The sequence below is a fragment of the Dipodomys ordii genome, unplaced genomic scaffold (assembly GCF_000151885.1).
Source record: "Dipodomys ordii isolate 6190 unplaced genomic scaffold, Dord_2.0 Scaffold28, whole genome shotgun sequence".
Taxonomy (NCBI): domain Eukaryota; kingdom Metazoa; phylum Chordata; class Mammalia; order Rodentia; family Heteromyidae; genus Dipodomys; species Dipodomys ordii.
Genome location: NW_012267244.1, coordinates 12,230,823 through 12,248,993, shown reverse-complemented (window position 1 = coordinate 12,248,993; position 18,171 = coordinate 12,230,823). Strand labels below are relative to the sequence as shown.

The following is an 18,171-nucleotide window of genomic DNA, read 5'->3' as shown; positions in this document are numbered from 1 at the left end:
TGCCAATATAACATATTAGCAGGATTAGTTTCGCCAGCTTATCCACAGAGCTCTCTGAGAGCTTCACTAGTAGGCAGGGAAAATCAGGTCCAGATTAGATGGTGCTAGGGAGGAATGGGATAGGGCCTCCCCTGCAAAAGGGAATAGTAGGGAGAGGAATCTGAGGAAGGGAGAAAAGATCAGATTTTGCCTTTAGATAATCATGATGATTGTATTGCCTCACATGAGGCTGCAATTTAAAACATACGCAAATCTTAATTTGTAAGGCACTGCATCGTTAAAATGATTCAAACACACTGAAGCTGAGAATACCAGCTCTATAACATTTGTCCTCAGTGTGACCAAAAGATATTCTGGTAGATTGACCTTTGTATTATTATATATTTAATTCTGTGGTTAGAATTTCTCCGAGAGACAATATTTTTGCTATGTACTTCCTGTGTATATCACCTGCTTTATTCCAGGCAATAATCATATGAAAGAAGAAAATTATGCAGCTGCAGTGGATTGTTATACGCAAGCCATAGAACTGGATCCCAATAATGCAGTTTACTACTGCAACAGGTAACTGGGCACATCATGGCAGGTTTTCCATTCTTAAACATTTGGATCAATGTACATGTACATGTAAAAACCTGATATGCAGGAAGGAAGGTAGGAAGAACTGAACATTTTATTGATTTAGAAAGTTGGGCTGGGAAGGTGGCTCAGTGGTAGAGCGCTTGCCTTGCATGCCTGAGGCCCTGGGTTTGATTCCTCAGCACCACATAAGCAAAAAAGAAAAAAGCCGGAAGTGGCGCTGTGGCTCAAGTGGTAGAGCGCTAGCCTTGAGCTGAAGAGCTGAGTGACAGCGCCCAGGCCCAGAGTTCAAGCCCCATGATCGGACCCCCCCAAAAAATAAAAATAAAAATAAATAGAAAGTTTTGAAAGCTTAATTAAAAAAATATAAAGGAGGGGAAAAAAGAATCTTACAAGTTTGCCATTTGGAGGCAGCCACGCTTAATAAGTTTTTGGCGTATTTTGTTTTATGTAAGTGCCTGCAGTTTTAGATTTAACTTTGTTTACTTGGATAGACTATTACTGTGTCCTAATGTTGCTGAAACATGTCTTAAACATTATTTCGGTAGTTATAAATTAGTCTTAGGTCTGGCAAACAAATACTCTGTTATTTTTGAATCAGTAGCTAGATGAAACTTAATTGACTCTTGACCTACTATGGGAATTGAGGTTGTTTCCATTGCCCCTCCCCCCAATATCATCAAGGTACAGTAAACATTTAAGTGTCTAAGAATTTTTTAAGTGTTTTCCAGACCTTGACTGTTCCTGGGTTTAAAAAAAAAACTTAGTCTTACTTAGAAATTTACTAGGAATGATTTCAGAATTGGGACAAGAAAAACATAAATTTATTAGTACCTGAAAATTAGTGCCTTGAAAACTACTTACAATGTATCTCTTTCCTTTCTCTTAGGGCTGCTGCCCAAAGCAAATTAAGTCATTACACTGATGCAATAAAGGACTGTGAAAAAGCAATAGCAATTGATTCTAAGTACAGCAAGGCCTATGGGAGGATGGGGTAAGTTCTGATACAATGTTCAATGTACTAACAAGTAGTATGAGGTACAGGTTTTAATGGTTTTGACTTTTAATTTCCTGCTTAACATTGTACCTTCTGAGCTAATTATAAAGTAAAGATAATTTAAGGGAGAAAATGACTACAATTCCTCTGACTTGGTAGTGAGATGACTAGTTATTTTATGAGTGGTTATTAGAGAAAAGTCATATAAATGTGAGTCGATTCATTTCATGGCTATGTCTATAAATCTCAAGATAAGCACTAAAGACCGCCAAATAGTCTTATTATTTTTCTTTCTGAATTCACTTTTCCATTCTTGGTATGATTATTTCAGCCTTTTATCCCATTTTCATTATTCATCCATCGTGACTCAGCTGATGATATTACTTTATGCTTGAGAAAATAGACCCATTTTGAAGAAGACTGTTTTTCCTACTTCCAAGTTCATTGATCTATCTACATTTGTATCTATATAGAGTTTCTCATTTTATGCCTGTTACAATAGAGTGCTCTATTACCTAAGACTATCATCTCTACCTTTGTATATGTGACTTCATACTTGTAATGATCCTCTTTGTCTTCTACAGTGTGGTTTTCTCCATCTCTAATAGCTAATAATAATACCAACCCTGTAAAAGATAATTGGAAAAATCCTTAGAATTATCCTTTCACCCAGTGTTTCACTCCAACAACCACCTCACCTCTCAGTTCCTTTTTTGAAATAAACACCTGAGCCTGTCTCATTCTCATCAATTCATGTTGTATCTTCAGCACATTCCATATACCTTTGTCTATATTACTGTTATGGTTTATTTTGTCAACCTGATGGGGTTAAGGGATGCCCAGATTGCTGGAAAAACATTATCTCTGGTTGTGTTTATGGCAGTGTTTCTGGAAGAGATTAGCATTTGAAGCTCTAAATTTGAGTAAAGATTACCTTCTCCAACAAGAGTGAGCATCATGCAATTCTTTGACAGTCCAAACAGGCAGAGGCCTGTGCTTGAGCAGGTATACCTGTCATGGGCTCTTAAACCTTGGAATTCCTGGATCTCAAGTATTCTGATCAATCTACATGTAACACTGTTATCTCAGTGGTTCTCAAGGTTCAAGTAAGGATTAGAACTGCACCAGTTTACAGATGGGAGCTTCTGTAATTGAATGAGCTAAAACTTCATAGTAAATCTCTTTTGATATATCTTCTTTTATGCTCCTCTGGAGAACCTTGACAAATACAATCACTCTACTGAGATAGCTGAATTCAAAGTCAACAGTTTGGCCATTATTTCATTAATTTTTTGAAGCTTGTGTTAAATTTTGTATTACCATCCTGTCCCCCTTTTTTAGTATTAGACACAGTTAACTTATGTTTGTGACTGAATGCTCTTTTCTACTCTGCCTTGCCAGTTCTTCCTCCTTTGCTACATCTGAAAATGGTATATTCCAGGGCTTTTGTTCTCTGCTATTTCTGTTTATTTGTTCGCTCCTTTGACCTCATCTTGTCCTCTGCTTTCAAATGCCATCCATAGTTATTTTCATTACTTACAGAATCTGTACTTACACATTTATGAGCTTAGTAATTACTTGTAAATCCCAGTTCAATATTGACTTACAATCCTTCAGTGGTCATTTATGGATATTGACTAGTTGTGAAACAATTGGCCTCCTGATATGTACTATTTCAGTGGAGGCTGAATAAAGTGAGACTTTCTCTTTTTGCTTTAGCTTATGCTTAAATGATCAGTTTGGTAAATGTGTGTGAGTGTGTGTGTATAATCCTTGTGCCTTTTGTTTGTGATTTTGCTGTTTTCAGTGACATCTACATAAAAGTTGAAGTGTTCTCTTTTGTTCTAAGGGCAAGGCTCATACATATCTGCTTCACAGATAAAGTGGATGTGTAAGATAAGCTTTCCCAAGAATGAGTTAGTGCTGTTTGCAATAAGATTAATGCCAATGAGTCAACATGTGTATTAAATAACCTTTAACAGAAGCACATATAAAACAAGATTATAATTGATCAATTGATAACAGGTAACTTGAGGTTCATATGAACCCAATCTTGCATTTTCCTGAGGAATAATTGTTTTGTATTTGCTAATTTAAAGTTCATGGATTCTTTACCAAATATAATGTTTGTATATTGTTTGATTTATTTGTGTGTCTGAACTCCATATTAATATATTAAACTACTTTTCATCTCTATGTGCATGTATCTCTATATCTATACATGTCTAGCTATAATTTTCTAATACATATGTGTATATATACATATAAATGTATATGTATTTGTTTTTACACAAGAGATTTTGAGTCTAAGATCCATATATGAGAGAAAATGAAAGTCTTTTGTCTTTTTGACATGGCTTTGTCCAGTATGGTGTTTTCTAGATCCATCAGTTTTCCTGAAAATCTCATTATTCTTAATGTCTGCATAAAATTCCATTTTTAGTATATACTTTTTATTGTAAAGATACTGTACGGAGGGGTTACAGTTACACGGGTAAGGTTATGAGTACATCTCCTCTTGAGCATTGTTACCCTCTCCTTTGTTTTTCCCCTACTATCCCTTCCCTCTCCACCTCTCCCACTCCTCCCTCCTCCCCACCCCTGAAGTTGTAAAATTCGTTTTCAACATAGTGTCTTGTGCATCTCATTGTTACAAATGGGTCAAACTGTATCTTTATTTCAGCTTTTTGTTATTTCCCTTCCCCTCCCCAAATTAGAAAAATGTATAAAAAAAGATGCAGGACTAAAATTCCATTTCATGTATATGTATATTTATATGACTACAATGTGTTTGTGTGTGTGTGTGTGTGTGTGTGTGTGTGTGTGTATCACATTTTCTTTATCTATTCATTCATTGTAGGGTATCTGGGCTCTGTCCATAATTAACTTGGCTATTATGAACTGCTCTGCAATGAACATGGGTATGCAGGTGCCTTTGTTGTAGCCTGTCATGTAGTCATTCAGATAATACGTAGGAATGATATCACTGGATCAGATGGGGTAGTTCTATGTTTAGTTATCAATTTAACAACTAATGTGTTTTTTCAGGAATAGTCGTTTGATACCTCACAGCCTACTTTTTTATGGCAAATTGGTATTTATTGTTGCTCCAAGGTCTCCATTAAGTAGGAATATTGTGGGATATATTAGAGCATACATATAGTTTATAATCTTTTAAATAGTATTAGTACATTTCTTTTTGAACAGTGTCACCCCTTCCCTCGTGCTCTCCTAGTTTTTCTCTTCCCTCCCCACCCACAAGTTGTATCATTCATTTTTAGCATAGTTTGTAGTGAGTATCACTGCTGCATTTGTTTACCCTTTGTCCCACCATTTCTGTGCCCCCCCACTTACCTTCTCAAAACAGATAAACAACTTACAAACAAAATGTACAGAAAACAAAGACAGCAACAAAGGGAAAAAACCCTTCATTTCCATTTCTTTGAGTTCATTTTGATAAACATTATTTCATATGATCATATGCACATAGCTGTTGAGCCTTTTTAATCCTCTCCTAAGAATATCCTCCTTTGGTCTAGAGATTTGTATAATTTATCATGTCCTAGTGTATTTTTTTGTCTTTTATATGCATTGTATTTACTTGCAGATTTATAGGCACCTTCTAGTTACTACAAAATGAAGGCAACCATGCAGCCTATCTTTCTTTGGGTGTGACTTACTTCACTAATGTAATTTTTTGCAAGTTTTTCCATTTCCTTATGAATGGTACACTATCAGTCTTGCTGATGGAGGAGTAGAATTCCATTGTGTATTCTCATTACCGGACTTATGTAACTGTAACCCCTCTGTACATCACCTTTACAATAACAATAAAATATATATTAAAAAGTTTTTAATATCAGAATAAAAATTTCCATCCCTAAAAATATTAATATTAATGTATTTCCATGTCACAGGATTGTTAGTATCAAAAATCTTTGCAACTCTCACTATAGACATTCATAAAGAAAATTACTTCACATATTAGGCTAAAAATGGAAGGGTAGGTAATTGAAGGGTGTCTCATTAACTTCATGATCCATATGGGACAACCAAGTTTGTCAGCAAGCAGAATGGAAAGAATTCAGATTTACAAGGTTTTTGAATTTAAGACATATTTCTGTCAATTACAGCACAAGAAGTAAATTGTAATCTTAGTTAATTATTATCAGAGTTGGACACTAATACAGATATCTGACTTAGTGACATTCTAATGTTCTTTAGTGTAAATTATATCATCCTGTATATTTTCTCCAGGCTGGCCCTCACCGCCATGAATAAATTTGAAGAAGCAGTTACAAGTTATCAAAAGGCTTTAGATCTTGATCCTGAAAATGATTCTTATAAATCAAATTTGAAAATAGCAGAACAGAAGCTAAGAGAGGTATCTAGTCCTGTAAGTTGTTATGTGAAATGAGTAATCACTCATTTCATTTATAATTTATTGAGATTAAATTGTAGTGGTTGCAATGATTTTCAGATATAACTCTTTTACAGACAGGAACTGGATTGAGCTTTGACATGGCTAGCTTGATAAATAATCCAGCTTTCATTAGTATGGTGAGTATATTTCCCTTTCTGGTCTACTGACTCTGTTTCTCATAGAACTATGTCTTTCAGTAGCATTTTCTCCATACTTTTTAAAAATACAAACTTTAGGCTTCACACATTTATTACTATGCCCATTCTTGAAGTAACCAAAGGAAAAATTGGTTTAAAATGCCCAACTGTTAGTCCAAGCAGTGTTGACATATCAGCTTGACTGGTTTACTGTAGAGCAATAAATAGGTGAGCATTTGGTGCAATTCCATACAGATACAGCTTAGTTCTTCTCTTGATGTTATGCATGATTTTGTTACCAGTTTTTATCTGAATCCACTGGGGAATGAGATAATTTTGCTTTTGTTTATTGACCAGGAACTTCTTAATTCTGAAAGTCTTGTGAGAAGACATACTGAGAACCCCAGCTAAGCATAGGAACCATGATAGCAGACCTTTTCTCATACTTTTACGAGAGGAGTTTCACTATGGCTGTCCAGCTGACTCCAAACTTTTTGGCTCAAGAAATACTCTTAGCCTTAGCCTTCAAACTAGCTGGGGATATAGACTCCAAAACTTTTAGGAACCAATGAGGTGGTGATGGTACTCATGTCAGAGGCAGGAATAGAGATTCTTCATCTATAAACCTTCCTCTGAAGGAAACCAGAGATGGACCTGTGGAAGAAATAGCTTCCCCAAAGAAGCACATGTGGATATGAACATTTTTCCTAGTGAAAAACCATGTTTTTCATTAGATAGCCACGTGAGTCTGAAAATACATGAGATGTTAAAACCCACTGGGTTATATGAAACTGGCCCTAAGAGGATATATCTAACAGTTGAGATGGGCAGATTTGGGCTGTTGTGGTTCCCTAAGCTTGCCCCTCAGCTTTGTCAGCTTTGTTTTGTTTCCTAAGAGTTGATTTGGGGCTGAGTGTAGTTCAAGGGTAGATTGATTGAAAAGAAGAAAAATGGGATTTTGGAGAACATTAATAGAGTTAGAGAACTGTTCTACATGTCCAGGTAGTAAGGAGGCCTGCAAAACATCTGTAGCCCAGTAAGAATGAGCTTTTCTGGCTGGTCGCTGGTGGCTCACACCTGTAATCCTAGCTACTCAGGAGGCTGAGATCTAAGGATCGAGGTTCAAAGCCAGCCAGGGCAGGAAAGTCCATGAGACTCTTATTTTCATAAAACCAGAAGTGGCACTGTGGCTCAAGTGGTAGAGCATTCACCTTGAGCTGGAGAGATCAGGGACAGTGCCCAGGCCCAGAGTTTTGTCCCCATCAGAGCCCCATGGAATAGCCACATCTCCTACTTAGAGGGGAGCCTCTCAAGTGTAGGAGATCCTTTATACTCTTATTAAACTATTAATTTTTCCTTTTGGCTTAATTATGTCTCATCACTAATAGTAAACATTGTTATCCCTATTTCATTTTACAGTATTTACAGTATTGATCTGTGATCTCATCTTTGTGTGTGTGTGCTGGGGGGGGGGGAGGTGTGGTGTGCTAGTGTGTGCTTGTACCGGGGCTAGAACTCAGGACCTTGCACTCTCAGCTTTTTCTTTCAGGGCTGACACTCTACCACTTGAGCCATACTTCCAATCTGGCTTTTTTGCTGGTTAATTGGAGATAGTGTTTTGGATTACTTCAAACCACAGTCCTTAATTCTCAGCCTCTTGAGTAGCTAGTATTACAGGCATGAGCTGCTGGTACCTGACTTGTTATGTCTTTTAGTGCCAGTTTTTCCAGTGCCTCCACATCTTTACTTTACTTTTTGTAACACACAAAACAGAACGTTAGTATATACTTTAACTTTCAGTTCTCTGCCTTTGAAAACTTTTGCTAAAGATCCCTATTACTGTTTTTAATGGGAGATACTATTTTTCAATTCTAGGCAGCAAGTTTAATGCAGAACCCTCAAGTCCAGCAGCTGTAAGTATATTAAAGAGCTCATTCACTTTCCTTTCTCCCTGACAGACTCCTAATTAGAGCATATCAGCTCAGAAATGATAAAACTGCCCTGATACCAATCAGGGAAACTTAAAGCCACTCACATTTAACCTTCTTCTATAAAGCTGATTGTCTATTTAGCTATCTAAAACACTTTCCAGTTTTCCTACTGATTATGAATATATACTAATCTCAATGATGTATCTCTTGCATGACCTAGGATGTCAGGAATGATGACAAATGCTATTGGAGGTCCTGCTGCTGGAGTTGGGGGCTTAACTGACTTGTCTAGCCTCATCCAAGCGTAAGTGTTACTTAACAGAAATAATAAAAATATATTTTCTTTTTTAGTTTCTAAAGGTGGATACCAGAGGGTTTTTAAAAAATCTTTTACTGTTAATAATAATAGCTTCCCTAGAGTTAGTAAATCTGAAAGCTTATAGTTATCACTTTTCAGACAGAACATCAGAGATCCATAAGACCTGTGTTGTTAGGCAGCTCTACCATGACAAGAGCGATATACTCTTTTCCCTCCCTAAGGGACTCTCATGTACCTTCTTAGTAGAAGAAAAGAATATTTTACATCCTTGTTCAATAGCTAGTGAAACAGAAGTACAAGTTTGAAACAGAGTTTCAGAACATACATGGCAGAGCTGCCTACAGTTAGTCTTTGTTGGTTGTGGGACCTGAACTCTGGGCCTGGGTGCCGTCCGCAGCTCTTCAGCTCAAGGCTAGCGCTCTACTACTTGAGCCACAGTGCCACTTCCACATTTAGTCTTTTGACTAAATTTGATACTTGATTTTATTGTTATTAGGTCCTTAGTTTCTTTTCTGGAGATATCAATACTAATTGTCTTCATTGACAAAAGGCCTAAGTATTGGTCACTTGCTACTATTGGAGTATATTGCAGTCTCTTGTAATGGAATTAATCTTCCATTTTACCAGTGAAATGTAAGAAAGGTTTTTTTTCTGGAAGAATTAAATACTTACTCAGGTTTATAGATGAAAGTCAAATTTCTATTTAAAATGTTTTAATTTAGATATACATGCATATTTTATAATCATGTTTACTTCAGTAATAGGGCACTTGGTTAACATTCTTAAGCCATGGACAATGCAAAGAAATAGTTATTTTACATGTTAGTACCACTTAGAATACATCTCAAAAGTCATCACAAGAGGGACAACTTGGATCTTATATCACATTACCTTCATTTCTACCATTGCATAAGACATTTTCCTTTTTGAATTTGTATCTGATGCTGTTACTCAGTTAATATTATTTCTGGTTTTTTTTTTATTCCTTTCTTTTAGTACTGAGCTTGAACTCATGGCTTAGTGCTCTTGTTCCTGGCTTGGTGCTCTACCATTTGAGCCATGCCTCCAGCATACTGGTTATTTTGGAGATGGGATTCTTGTAGGTTTTTCTGCCAGGGCTTTCTTTGAACCATGACCCTCAGATCTCAGCTTCCTGAGTACCTAGGACTATAAAGGGGCATAAATCACTGGTACCTAGCTTGTAATTATTGTTATTTTCAAATTATCATACATATATAATATGGTTTCTATGTGGTATTTTCATATATGCACATAGTATACTTGGAATAAATGACTTTTTAATCATATTTCTGTCACTGGAAGTTTTGGTTTTTTTGGGGGGGGGTTCAGTCGTGGGGCCTGAACTCTGGGCCTGGGCGCTGTCCCTCAGCTCTTTAGCTCAAGGCTAGCACTCTACCTCTTGAGCCACAGTGCCACTTCCGGATTTTTTTTTTCTGCCTATGTGGTGCTGAGGAATCGAACCCAGGGCCTCATGCATGCAAGGCAAGCGCTCTACCACTGAGCCACCTTCCCAGCCCCATTTTTTTTTTTCTGCCTATGTGGTGCTGAGGAATCGAACCCAGGGCCTCATGCATGCAAGGCAAGCGCTCTACCACTGAGCCACCTTCCCAGCCCAATGTCACTGGAAGTTTTTACGTGAAGCAACTTTGACTATACAAGCATTTTTAGAGTGATCTGTAAATGACGTGATTGTCACATATGCAATTGAGGTCACAAAGTCAGGGATTTGTGTTAAAATTCATTGCCTTTTAAAAATTAGCTGTTACTTTATCTCTATAAGCCTCTCCTGCCTTATAGGAAACTTGTAAGACTTGACTCTTAAGTTCAACTGGTAAGACTTGCGCACATACAATCAACATGTATGTTTGTTTGTTTCTCTGTGGTTTACAGGAGAAGGACAGATTTCACCTAATTCAAGTGCTCATTTTGTAGTTTGGAGTTTGTTTCTTCTTTTCACCTAAAGGCTGATAAGCAGTGGGTATTTTGTTTCTCATAAACAGCTCTGCACTGTCATAATGCTCTCTGGAAGCACTGGTAAAGTCATGGTTTGGCAACTTGTTTTTATAGAAGAGGTCCCTTTGGGTAGTCCTTTGTCTTACAAAGTTCCTCCCCACCTCAATGAATCTTATTGTACTTTCTTTCATCAGCTGCTAACGGGGCTCCAAATTATTTTCACTGTTTAAGCTGAAGGTCCCCTTACCGGTGTAAGCCACAGATGGTCTCAGCATTCCTGCTGCTCTTCTCTGGAGATGCCAGATTATGTGAAGTTCTTTTTTGCATAGGTACTATGTGAATAGCAACTCCTTAACTCACTTTGCATTTTTACTACAGGGGACAACAGTTCGCTCAGCAGATACAACAACAGAACCCTGAACTTATAGAGCAACTGAGGAATCACATCCGCAGCAGATCATTCAGCAGCAGCACAGAAGAACATTCCTGATTTGACCAGGGACTCTAGTCCTCAAACAAAAGGTTTATGACTCTGAAGTATTCACTGTAGATAGTGTAGCCAAAAACAACAAAAAGCACCATATCTGACGTTTGAAAATAATAGAGGAAAACCTCTTGTGTATATTCTTAAAGAATATATCTGTTTAGACATTAGTTTTAACACAAATAGACTTGGACATTACGTGACTCTTTTGGAAAGAAAATGATCAACAGATGTGTTAAGTGCTAATACAGTACTGGGACAAGGGTCCATTCATTTTCCAACTTTTACCATCATATTTGTATATTAGACTTCATATGGGAATATATTTATTGAACAGCAGGGCTATTTATTGGTAAGTTGTTTAGCTCCAGATTCCCTTTGGCAAAGTTTTTTGAGAGGACAATGACTTAAGTAGAAAGGTTTTTTTTTTGTGGGGGTGGGGGTTTAAAGAAAAATAGTTGGCACAGATTATGTCAGGAAAGAAGCTTATGATCCAGATTTAGATTGCTCTGTGCTGCCAGTATTGAATACATTTCACAGGTGTCAATACTGTCATTAATGCTGTTTATTCTGATGACAGCGAATCCTAAGAGCTAGTGGAAAGCAGCATTGGTAGAGAGATGTTTTGAAGAGAAAAGAAGAATATAAATGTATAGGAAGTACAGATAGGGGGCTCAGGTTTTCTGTGTCATTCTTTACTAGTCTGAAGTTTACTATCAACCTTAGCATGGCTAGTTATACTGAAGTACATAATAAAATACATTTAGAAATCCTTAATGGTACTAGTTAGGTCAATGATTTAACTGTTCAACTTAAAATTACTTACCATAATTTCCCAGGTAGGAAACTTACCTTGGAAATATTAAACATACCTATATTTGAATAAGTCAATGGCTTGACTGTAAATTAAGGATTTTCTGAGTGGAATTTAATTATGTATCTATAAAAATTTTTTTAAACCTTAGTAGCTGGATAACAAAGAGCATTTGTCACTCATATTGTTCATGTGATTCTCTGCTGCAGTTTAGCCTGATGTGCCAGTCCTATACTTAACTTTGTTATAATGTAAACATAATAGACATAAAATATTTTATTATACGTACTAGATGCTCTATTCATGTGACATATGGTTAGGCGAGTATTTGGTATTTGGTACTACCATATAGCTTTACATATAGTGATGGATGAGACAGCTCTAACTGGGATTTTGTTTCCTAATCATGAAAGTGGCTAAGTTGGGATAAATGTAATCATTTTGACAGTACTGTGAGGATAAACTGAAAAAAAAAATTACTGAAGATAATGTAACATGGGCTTCAATGGTCCTGTTCTCAAAAGACTTAATTACTTGTTTTCTTGAAGTTTAAAGCCTTATATTTTTTATCTTTTGTGCGATAGTGTTTCTGTGATTTCACTATAGTCATCAAGTGAGGGAAATTCATTAAAAATGCAAATATAGGGCCATACCTTCAATTTTTATGTAGTATTAAGACCTAGGAATGACCATATGAACTAAGTGGTTCTGATGTAGGTATAAGGACTCAAAATTTCAACAACATCATGTTAAATCCCTAACTCGACCAGCAAATACCTAATCACTTGTTTTTGGGACAGCATGAAGACCTGTATGAATCTATGATTCTGCTAAAGAAGAGTAGGACTTAAATCTGAGGTCCTCTGAAATTAAATCTCCTATATACTGTCTAACCCATGATTAATTTTCATGAAGATACATATTCAGCGCCTGGTGTTTAAATGTTACATGGAATGAAAAACTAATCATATAAAAGTTATAATTGTGATTAAAAAAGGCAAAGTAGATTTTGATCCCTAATTAAAAATTTATCCAGTGTTAAATAAAAAGTTAATGTTTCTAGTATAACTACTTTGAATGCATTAAAACATGATTTCGAATCATAAGATTGATAAGTCTCTAATTGACTGACGAGGGAAAAAGAAAATACTGATTAATAGTATCAGCATTGAAAGAGAGCTAGGAATGAAGGTCATTTGTCTAACATTCAGGAGACCATGTGTCTGATCCCCAAAAAGAAAAGTGCTAACATAGTAAGTCCCAAAAAACATTAAAGGATAATTAGAACAAACATTGTAATTAATTCTTACCACCAAGATGAACACAAATTAGGGTAAAAAAATTACCAAAACTCACTGAACAGACTTTCATTTATTAAGAAAAACTTTTCAGAAAAGAAAACCATTGGTTAGATGATTCAAGGTGAATTCTAACAAACCCTTAGGGAAGAATAATACCAATTCTATATAGTCTTTATAAAAGAGAAGAGGAAACACTTCTGAGATCAGTTTATTTGGCCATTAGTACCCTAATAACAAAACATCAGGAAAAAACATTGTTTTCATTTGCTGATATCTGTAGTTAAAAGATACCCATTCTTTTCACATGAAATTATAGGAACTGGTGTTCTTCCATTTCACTTTAGTTTGTTTCTTTGGAAATACCACCTATAATAAATTCAGTCTCAGCCAGGCGCTGGTGGCTCACGCCTATCATCTAGCTACTCAGGAGGCTGAGATCAAAGGATCATGGTCCAGAGCCAACCCAGGCAGGAAAGTCTGTGAGACTCTTATCTCCAATTAACCACCATAAAACCGGAAGTGGCGCTGTGGCTCAAGTGGTAGAGTGCTAGCCTCGAGCCGAAGAGCGCAGGGGCAGTGCCCAAGCCCAGAGATCAAGCCCCACAACTGACCAAAAAATATATAAATAGATAAGTAAATTTAAGGAAAATTCCTCTACTATTATTCTTTGTCTGGAAAACAGAGTAACTAGGAAGGCATTAGAGTAAATCTTTACATCCTAATTAGGAAGGCTTGATTTGATTAACCAAATTTCAGTGCAGTAGCTGTAACCAAATATGCTGTCCGTTCAAATGACATTTTCATTTATTGTATTAAACTGTTAATGGAATTTTTATAATATAGTTTACTCAGATCTTTTATGGCATCATCTATTTTAAAATATCAACAGTATGTTCTAGGTCTTTGTAATTAAATCAAAGTATATAGCATATTCCAAGTGACCATTACATTATTAAAACTTGAAAGAGACAGAGATTCAGTCTTGAGAAAATGATTGGAAAACAAAGTCCCACATATAGTGGCTATATCATCTTATTTCATCATGTTATCAAACTTAATCATTATGGAGGAATGACAAACTTTAATTATGCATTACTTGCACAGACATTTCATTATTTCTCTAGTTTAAGAAGCAACTTGAGTATAGTTTTTGTTCTGGACCAAATTTGTCATGGCAATAAATTATGCATTTAAGAAAAAGTATTTGCTTACTGTATTCTTACATGTAAGAAATTATATATTGTGGAGTTTTAGCTAATCAAAATAGGATTTTTATTTAACTGCATAAACTTTTATTTTCTTAGTAAAATAGTGAAGTATTTTGTTATATACCTGTGGCAAAGCTCTTTACTACAGCTTTCTGTTTCATTCATGGAATATGACTACATATATGACTACAAGGAAAATTTTGTATTTTTAGCATATGATTTGAGTTTAAAGTATCAAGATGGGAATCCTTTAAATACATGTTAATAAAACAAGTAGTTCATTTTTCAATGAGAAAAAAAGGATTAGAGAAGTATTAGGCTTCTTAGTTAAAACTTAACTGAGAGTTGGGAAGGTGGCTCAGTGATAGAGTGCTTGTCTCACATGCATGAGGCCCTGGGTTTGGTTCCTCAGCACCACATACATAGAAAAAGCCAGGAGTGGTGCTGTGGCTCAAGTGGTAGAGCACGAGCTGAAGAGCTGAGGGACAGTGTCTAGGCCCAGAGTTCAAGCCCTACAACTGACAAAAACAAAAATCAAAAACTTAAACTGAGTAATCGATTCAACCTAAAAAATAAAAAATTCTGCCTATTGTTCAGAGTTTTACGTTGGATGTATTTGTATGTGTATACACCAACACAGACACATATGCATACAATAATTCTGAAAAGTTATAACAGTTTATTCTGTGTTAAGTAATCAGACTATAGGTTTACCCATTGGTTTTAAAGCAAACCATTTCTATTGACTGAGGAGCTAGAAAAAAACTGTAATTAACTATACTAGTTATCTGAATATTTCTAAACATGAGAATTCTGAAGTCTTAAAAAACAACTATCTTTTGAGACTGAGGCCAGCAGGCTGATTTACAGGTAGATCTGACCAATTGCCTGTTAGAAACACTGCTGCTCTTGCCCTCGGATAGAAGAGTATTATTTGTCTGCAAAGCCTAAGCTGTTTTTCATCTTGTCAAAAAAGTCTTTACCAAAAAAGGGCTCGCTAAATTTAGATAACTTGCTAGGAACAAAGGGCCTCAAGTCCAGAGCTGTTGAACAACAAAGCCCAATGATTATCGAAAATGAAACTAGGTGTAAAATACAGACATACATACCTAGAAAACAAATCACAAAACGAGTTCTTTTTCTAAAACAAGTATTTAATATTTTAGCTGTTTTACAGGGAGAAATTTAAATAATATACTTATTTATGTTGTGATGATCATTTCACAAAATTGACAAAAATACAGAAATTAAATGAAAAGTGGAACATTAGAAATTTTTTAGCTTTCCACTTCAATGGCCGAAGATACCACACAGACTTGTGCGATGTCATCATATTCATATGTTCTCTTTAAAAATGTGTCTGTTAGCCTTAAGCCGGAAACACTCTATTGAAAAAAAGACATGGGCTTTAGTTTTCATTCATTCATCATGACTAATAACTGTAAGCTAGTCCCCATACTGTAGAAATTACTGAAAAGAACATACTTGTAGTCCCTGAACTGAAGACAGCAGAGTAAGGGCAAGGCAGAGAGAAGAACTCGGATGCAGCTTTCCCAGCTGTCTTCCTGAGATACCACACCAGTGAATAGAACTGGTATTGCACATTTCCAAAACCAGATCCATGGTCCTTTCACTGCTAAAGGAATCAGAAAAAGAATAAACCTTGCTCATTTTACAAGGAGGTACTATGTTATCTGTCAACATTTTTGCTTTCTGGTGTAGAATTAAAAAACAGAACTGAAGAGTTATTTTGCAATTATTTTACTTAATATATAACTAGGCACCAGATGCAGTGGGCCCCTATCTACTTGGGAGACTGAGATGAGGAGCATCACAGTTTGAACTCAACACAGGCAAAAATTCGTGAGACCCCCCATTAGCAAAGTGCTCATGCCTGACATCCCAGATATAGTGGGAACTATAAACAGTATAATCACATTGAAGACTAGGCAAAAAGTGAGACCTTAACTCAAAAGCAACCCAGCAAGGCCAGGTGCCATGGTTCATGTCTGTAATCCTAACATATGCACAGCACCTTTGGGTGCTTGGCTTACTGAGCTCCTACAATGTGGCAGGCAATGCATTTACTAAAAGGGATATCCTTTTTTTTTAAATAATTCACAATCTGGTGGGGAAAGGCTAGTAATTATAGCAATATGAGGGTGTTACCAAGAACCTAAATTAAAATTTGCTGAAACGGAAAGATTAAACAAGTAATAAGGCTTGGAAGGGTCTAGATAGAGGAAGAAGGTATTTCTGGATTCTGAAGGATAAATATGCCTTTCCCAATACCAAAAAGCTAAAATGGATATAGTTATAAAAGGATTACAGATTCATACTTAACACATAACAAATAATAAAAGTATTATCAAAAGTGACAGGACTAGAATTTAACTTAGGTTTTTTTCCTTTCAAATCTATGTGTTCTTTACTTTCCAGCAGCTAGATTTTTTTTTTCTGTTTTCTATCACAACTCTTTTAGCCTGTACTTCCAGCACTAGGGAGGCGGGGGGCAGGAGGATCATGAATTTGATGCCAGCCTAATGAGGTTACATAGTGAGTTCAATGTCAGTTTTGACTCCACAGCAAGATGTCTCAAAAAATAATAAGCTGGGCACGGCTGGCTCATGCTTCTAATCATACTACTTACGAGAATCTAGAGGATTGAGGTTCTAGCCAAGGAAGAAAAGTCCTCACAACTTCATTTCTAATTAAGACACCAAAATGCAGGACTAGAGATGTAGTTTGAGTAGTAAAGAACAAGCCATGAATGAAAAGGCCAAGTGAGAGCTTGGGGTCCTGAGCTCAAGCCCTGGTAGTGGCACAAAAATAAGCTAGTAACAATAACAACAAAACAAAAACCTGGTTTTCCAACCTATGATTCCTTATATTAAGTTCAAAATAAAATTGGGCTTTTTTAGTATTAAAGATATAGCTTATGAAGAGCTGAGGGACAGCACCCAGGCCCAGAGTTCAGGCCCCACGACCGGACCCCCCCCCAAAAAAAACAAAAACAAAAAAACAAAAAACAAACAAAAATTAGAAAATAAAAAAAAATACAGCTTAATCCCAAGGCTGCCACAGAGAACTCCATTTTGCTACTCAAAGTGTATTTTATTCCATCAGAACCTGTTTGTAAATGACCTCCAGGAAATGGAAATGAGGATTTTTCTTTGAAGAAAATAAAAAAGAACCCATTAGTAATTTCAGGGTGAAGGAAGTATAAACCATGAAAAGAATAGGGTTTTTGAAGTCAACTACAGCTTGTTTTAAATTGTGTCTCCACCTTTTCTAACTGAGCTTGGGAAAGTCATTTAACTCTCTGAGGTGGAGTTCTCTTCCATAGAATGTGAATAATTGACATCTACATGGGTTCTGCTACATGAATGAAATAAAAATATGGGATATACCTAATACAGTAAGATCTCAAAATACGTAATACACTGCTGACATCAAAGAATTCTATACATCAAGTAGCAAGTTGATAGGAAACTGGATATTAAAGAAACTTTAAGCTTTTTTTAGGCTGGTGAAGAGGAAAGGGCAGTCATCCAGAAACACTGGCATTACCTGCAGTTTGTTATTTTACAGGTAATATGGAAAGGTTCTTCCAAGTTAACAGTATCTGGGATTGCCTCCAAAGACAGCCTGACATCTCCATAACCTGGAGCCTACAAGAAAAAACAAGCAAAACTGTTAAAATATGTTACAAAACTTTCGTACTCAAATGAAGGTACATCAGCACGTTTACTCAACAGACCATGGTCTCCAAACTGATGATCAAAAAAAATAATTCTGATTCATTTACCATGTCTTCACTTTTGCTGCTACCATCAGAAGAACAGCCTGCAGCCTGTTATGATTTACTCCAGGGTCAGCAGAGTTAGGATGAAACTTACTTATAAGATTTATGGGACTTGATCTTGAAGGTCTCTTTTCCAGAGATACTATAGTTTCTATAGACATAACTTTTTTTTTGGTCAGTCATGGGGCTTGAACTCTGG

General features: G+C 36.2%; 2 protein-coding genes across 4 annotated transcripts in view; one reads left to right on the top strand and one right to left on the bottom strand.

Annotated features, from left to right (window-relative positions):
• The window catches only part of Sgtb (small glutamine-rich tetratricopeptide repeat (TPR)-containing, beta), a 28,745-nt gene extending 15,334 nt beyond the window's left edge, over window positions 1-13,411 (top strand). The window contains exons 5-11 of one of the 2 annotated variants that reach the window (XM_013015959.1): window positions 465-564; window positions 1,469-1,573; window positions 5,834-5,960; window positions 6,074-6,136; window positions 8,012-8,049; window positions 8,288-8,371; window positions 10,739-13,411. In XM_013015959.1, coding sequence (XP_012871413.1) covers window positions 465-564; window positions 1,469-1,573; window positions 5,834-5,960; window positions 6,074-6,136; window positions 8,012-8,049; window positions 8,288-8,371; window positions 10,739-10,850 — 629 coding nt within the window. In that variant the 3' untranslated portion in view covers window positions 10,851-13,411. Of the gene's footprint in view, window positions 1-464; window positions 565-1,468; window positions 1,574-5,833; window positions 5,973-6,073; window positions 6,137-8,011; window positions 8,050-8,287; window positions 8,372-10,738 lie in introns of both variants that reach the window. The other variant, XM_013015958.1, reaches the window with a different exon arrangement.
• Window positions 13,412-15,309: 1,898 nt separating this feature from the next.
• Window positions 15,310-18,171, bottom strand: part of Trappc13 (trafficking protein particle complex 13) — a 30,936-nt gene continuing 28,074 nt past the window's right edge. For both annotated transcript variants that reach the window (XM_013015917.1, XM_013015918.1), the window contains 3 exons: window positions 17,738-17,838; window positions 15,653-15,803; window positions 15,310-15,552 (listed from right to left, as the gene is read on the bottom strand). In XM_013015917.1, coding sequence (XP_012871371.1) covers window positions 15,445-15,552; window positions 15,653-15,803; window positions 17,738-17,838 — 360 coding nt within the window. In that variant the 3' untranslated portion in view covers window positions 15,310-15,444. The remainder of the gene's footprint in view (window positions 15,553-15,652; window positions 15,804-17,737; window positions 17,839-18,171) is intronic.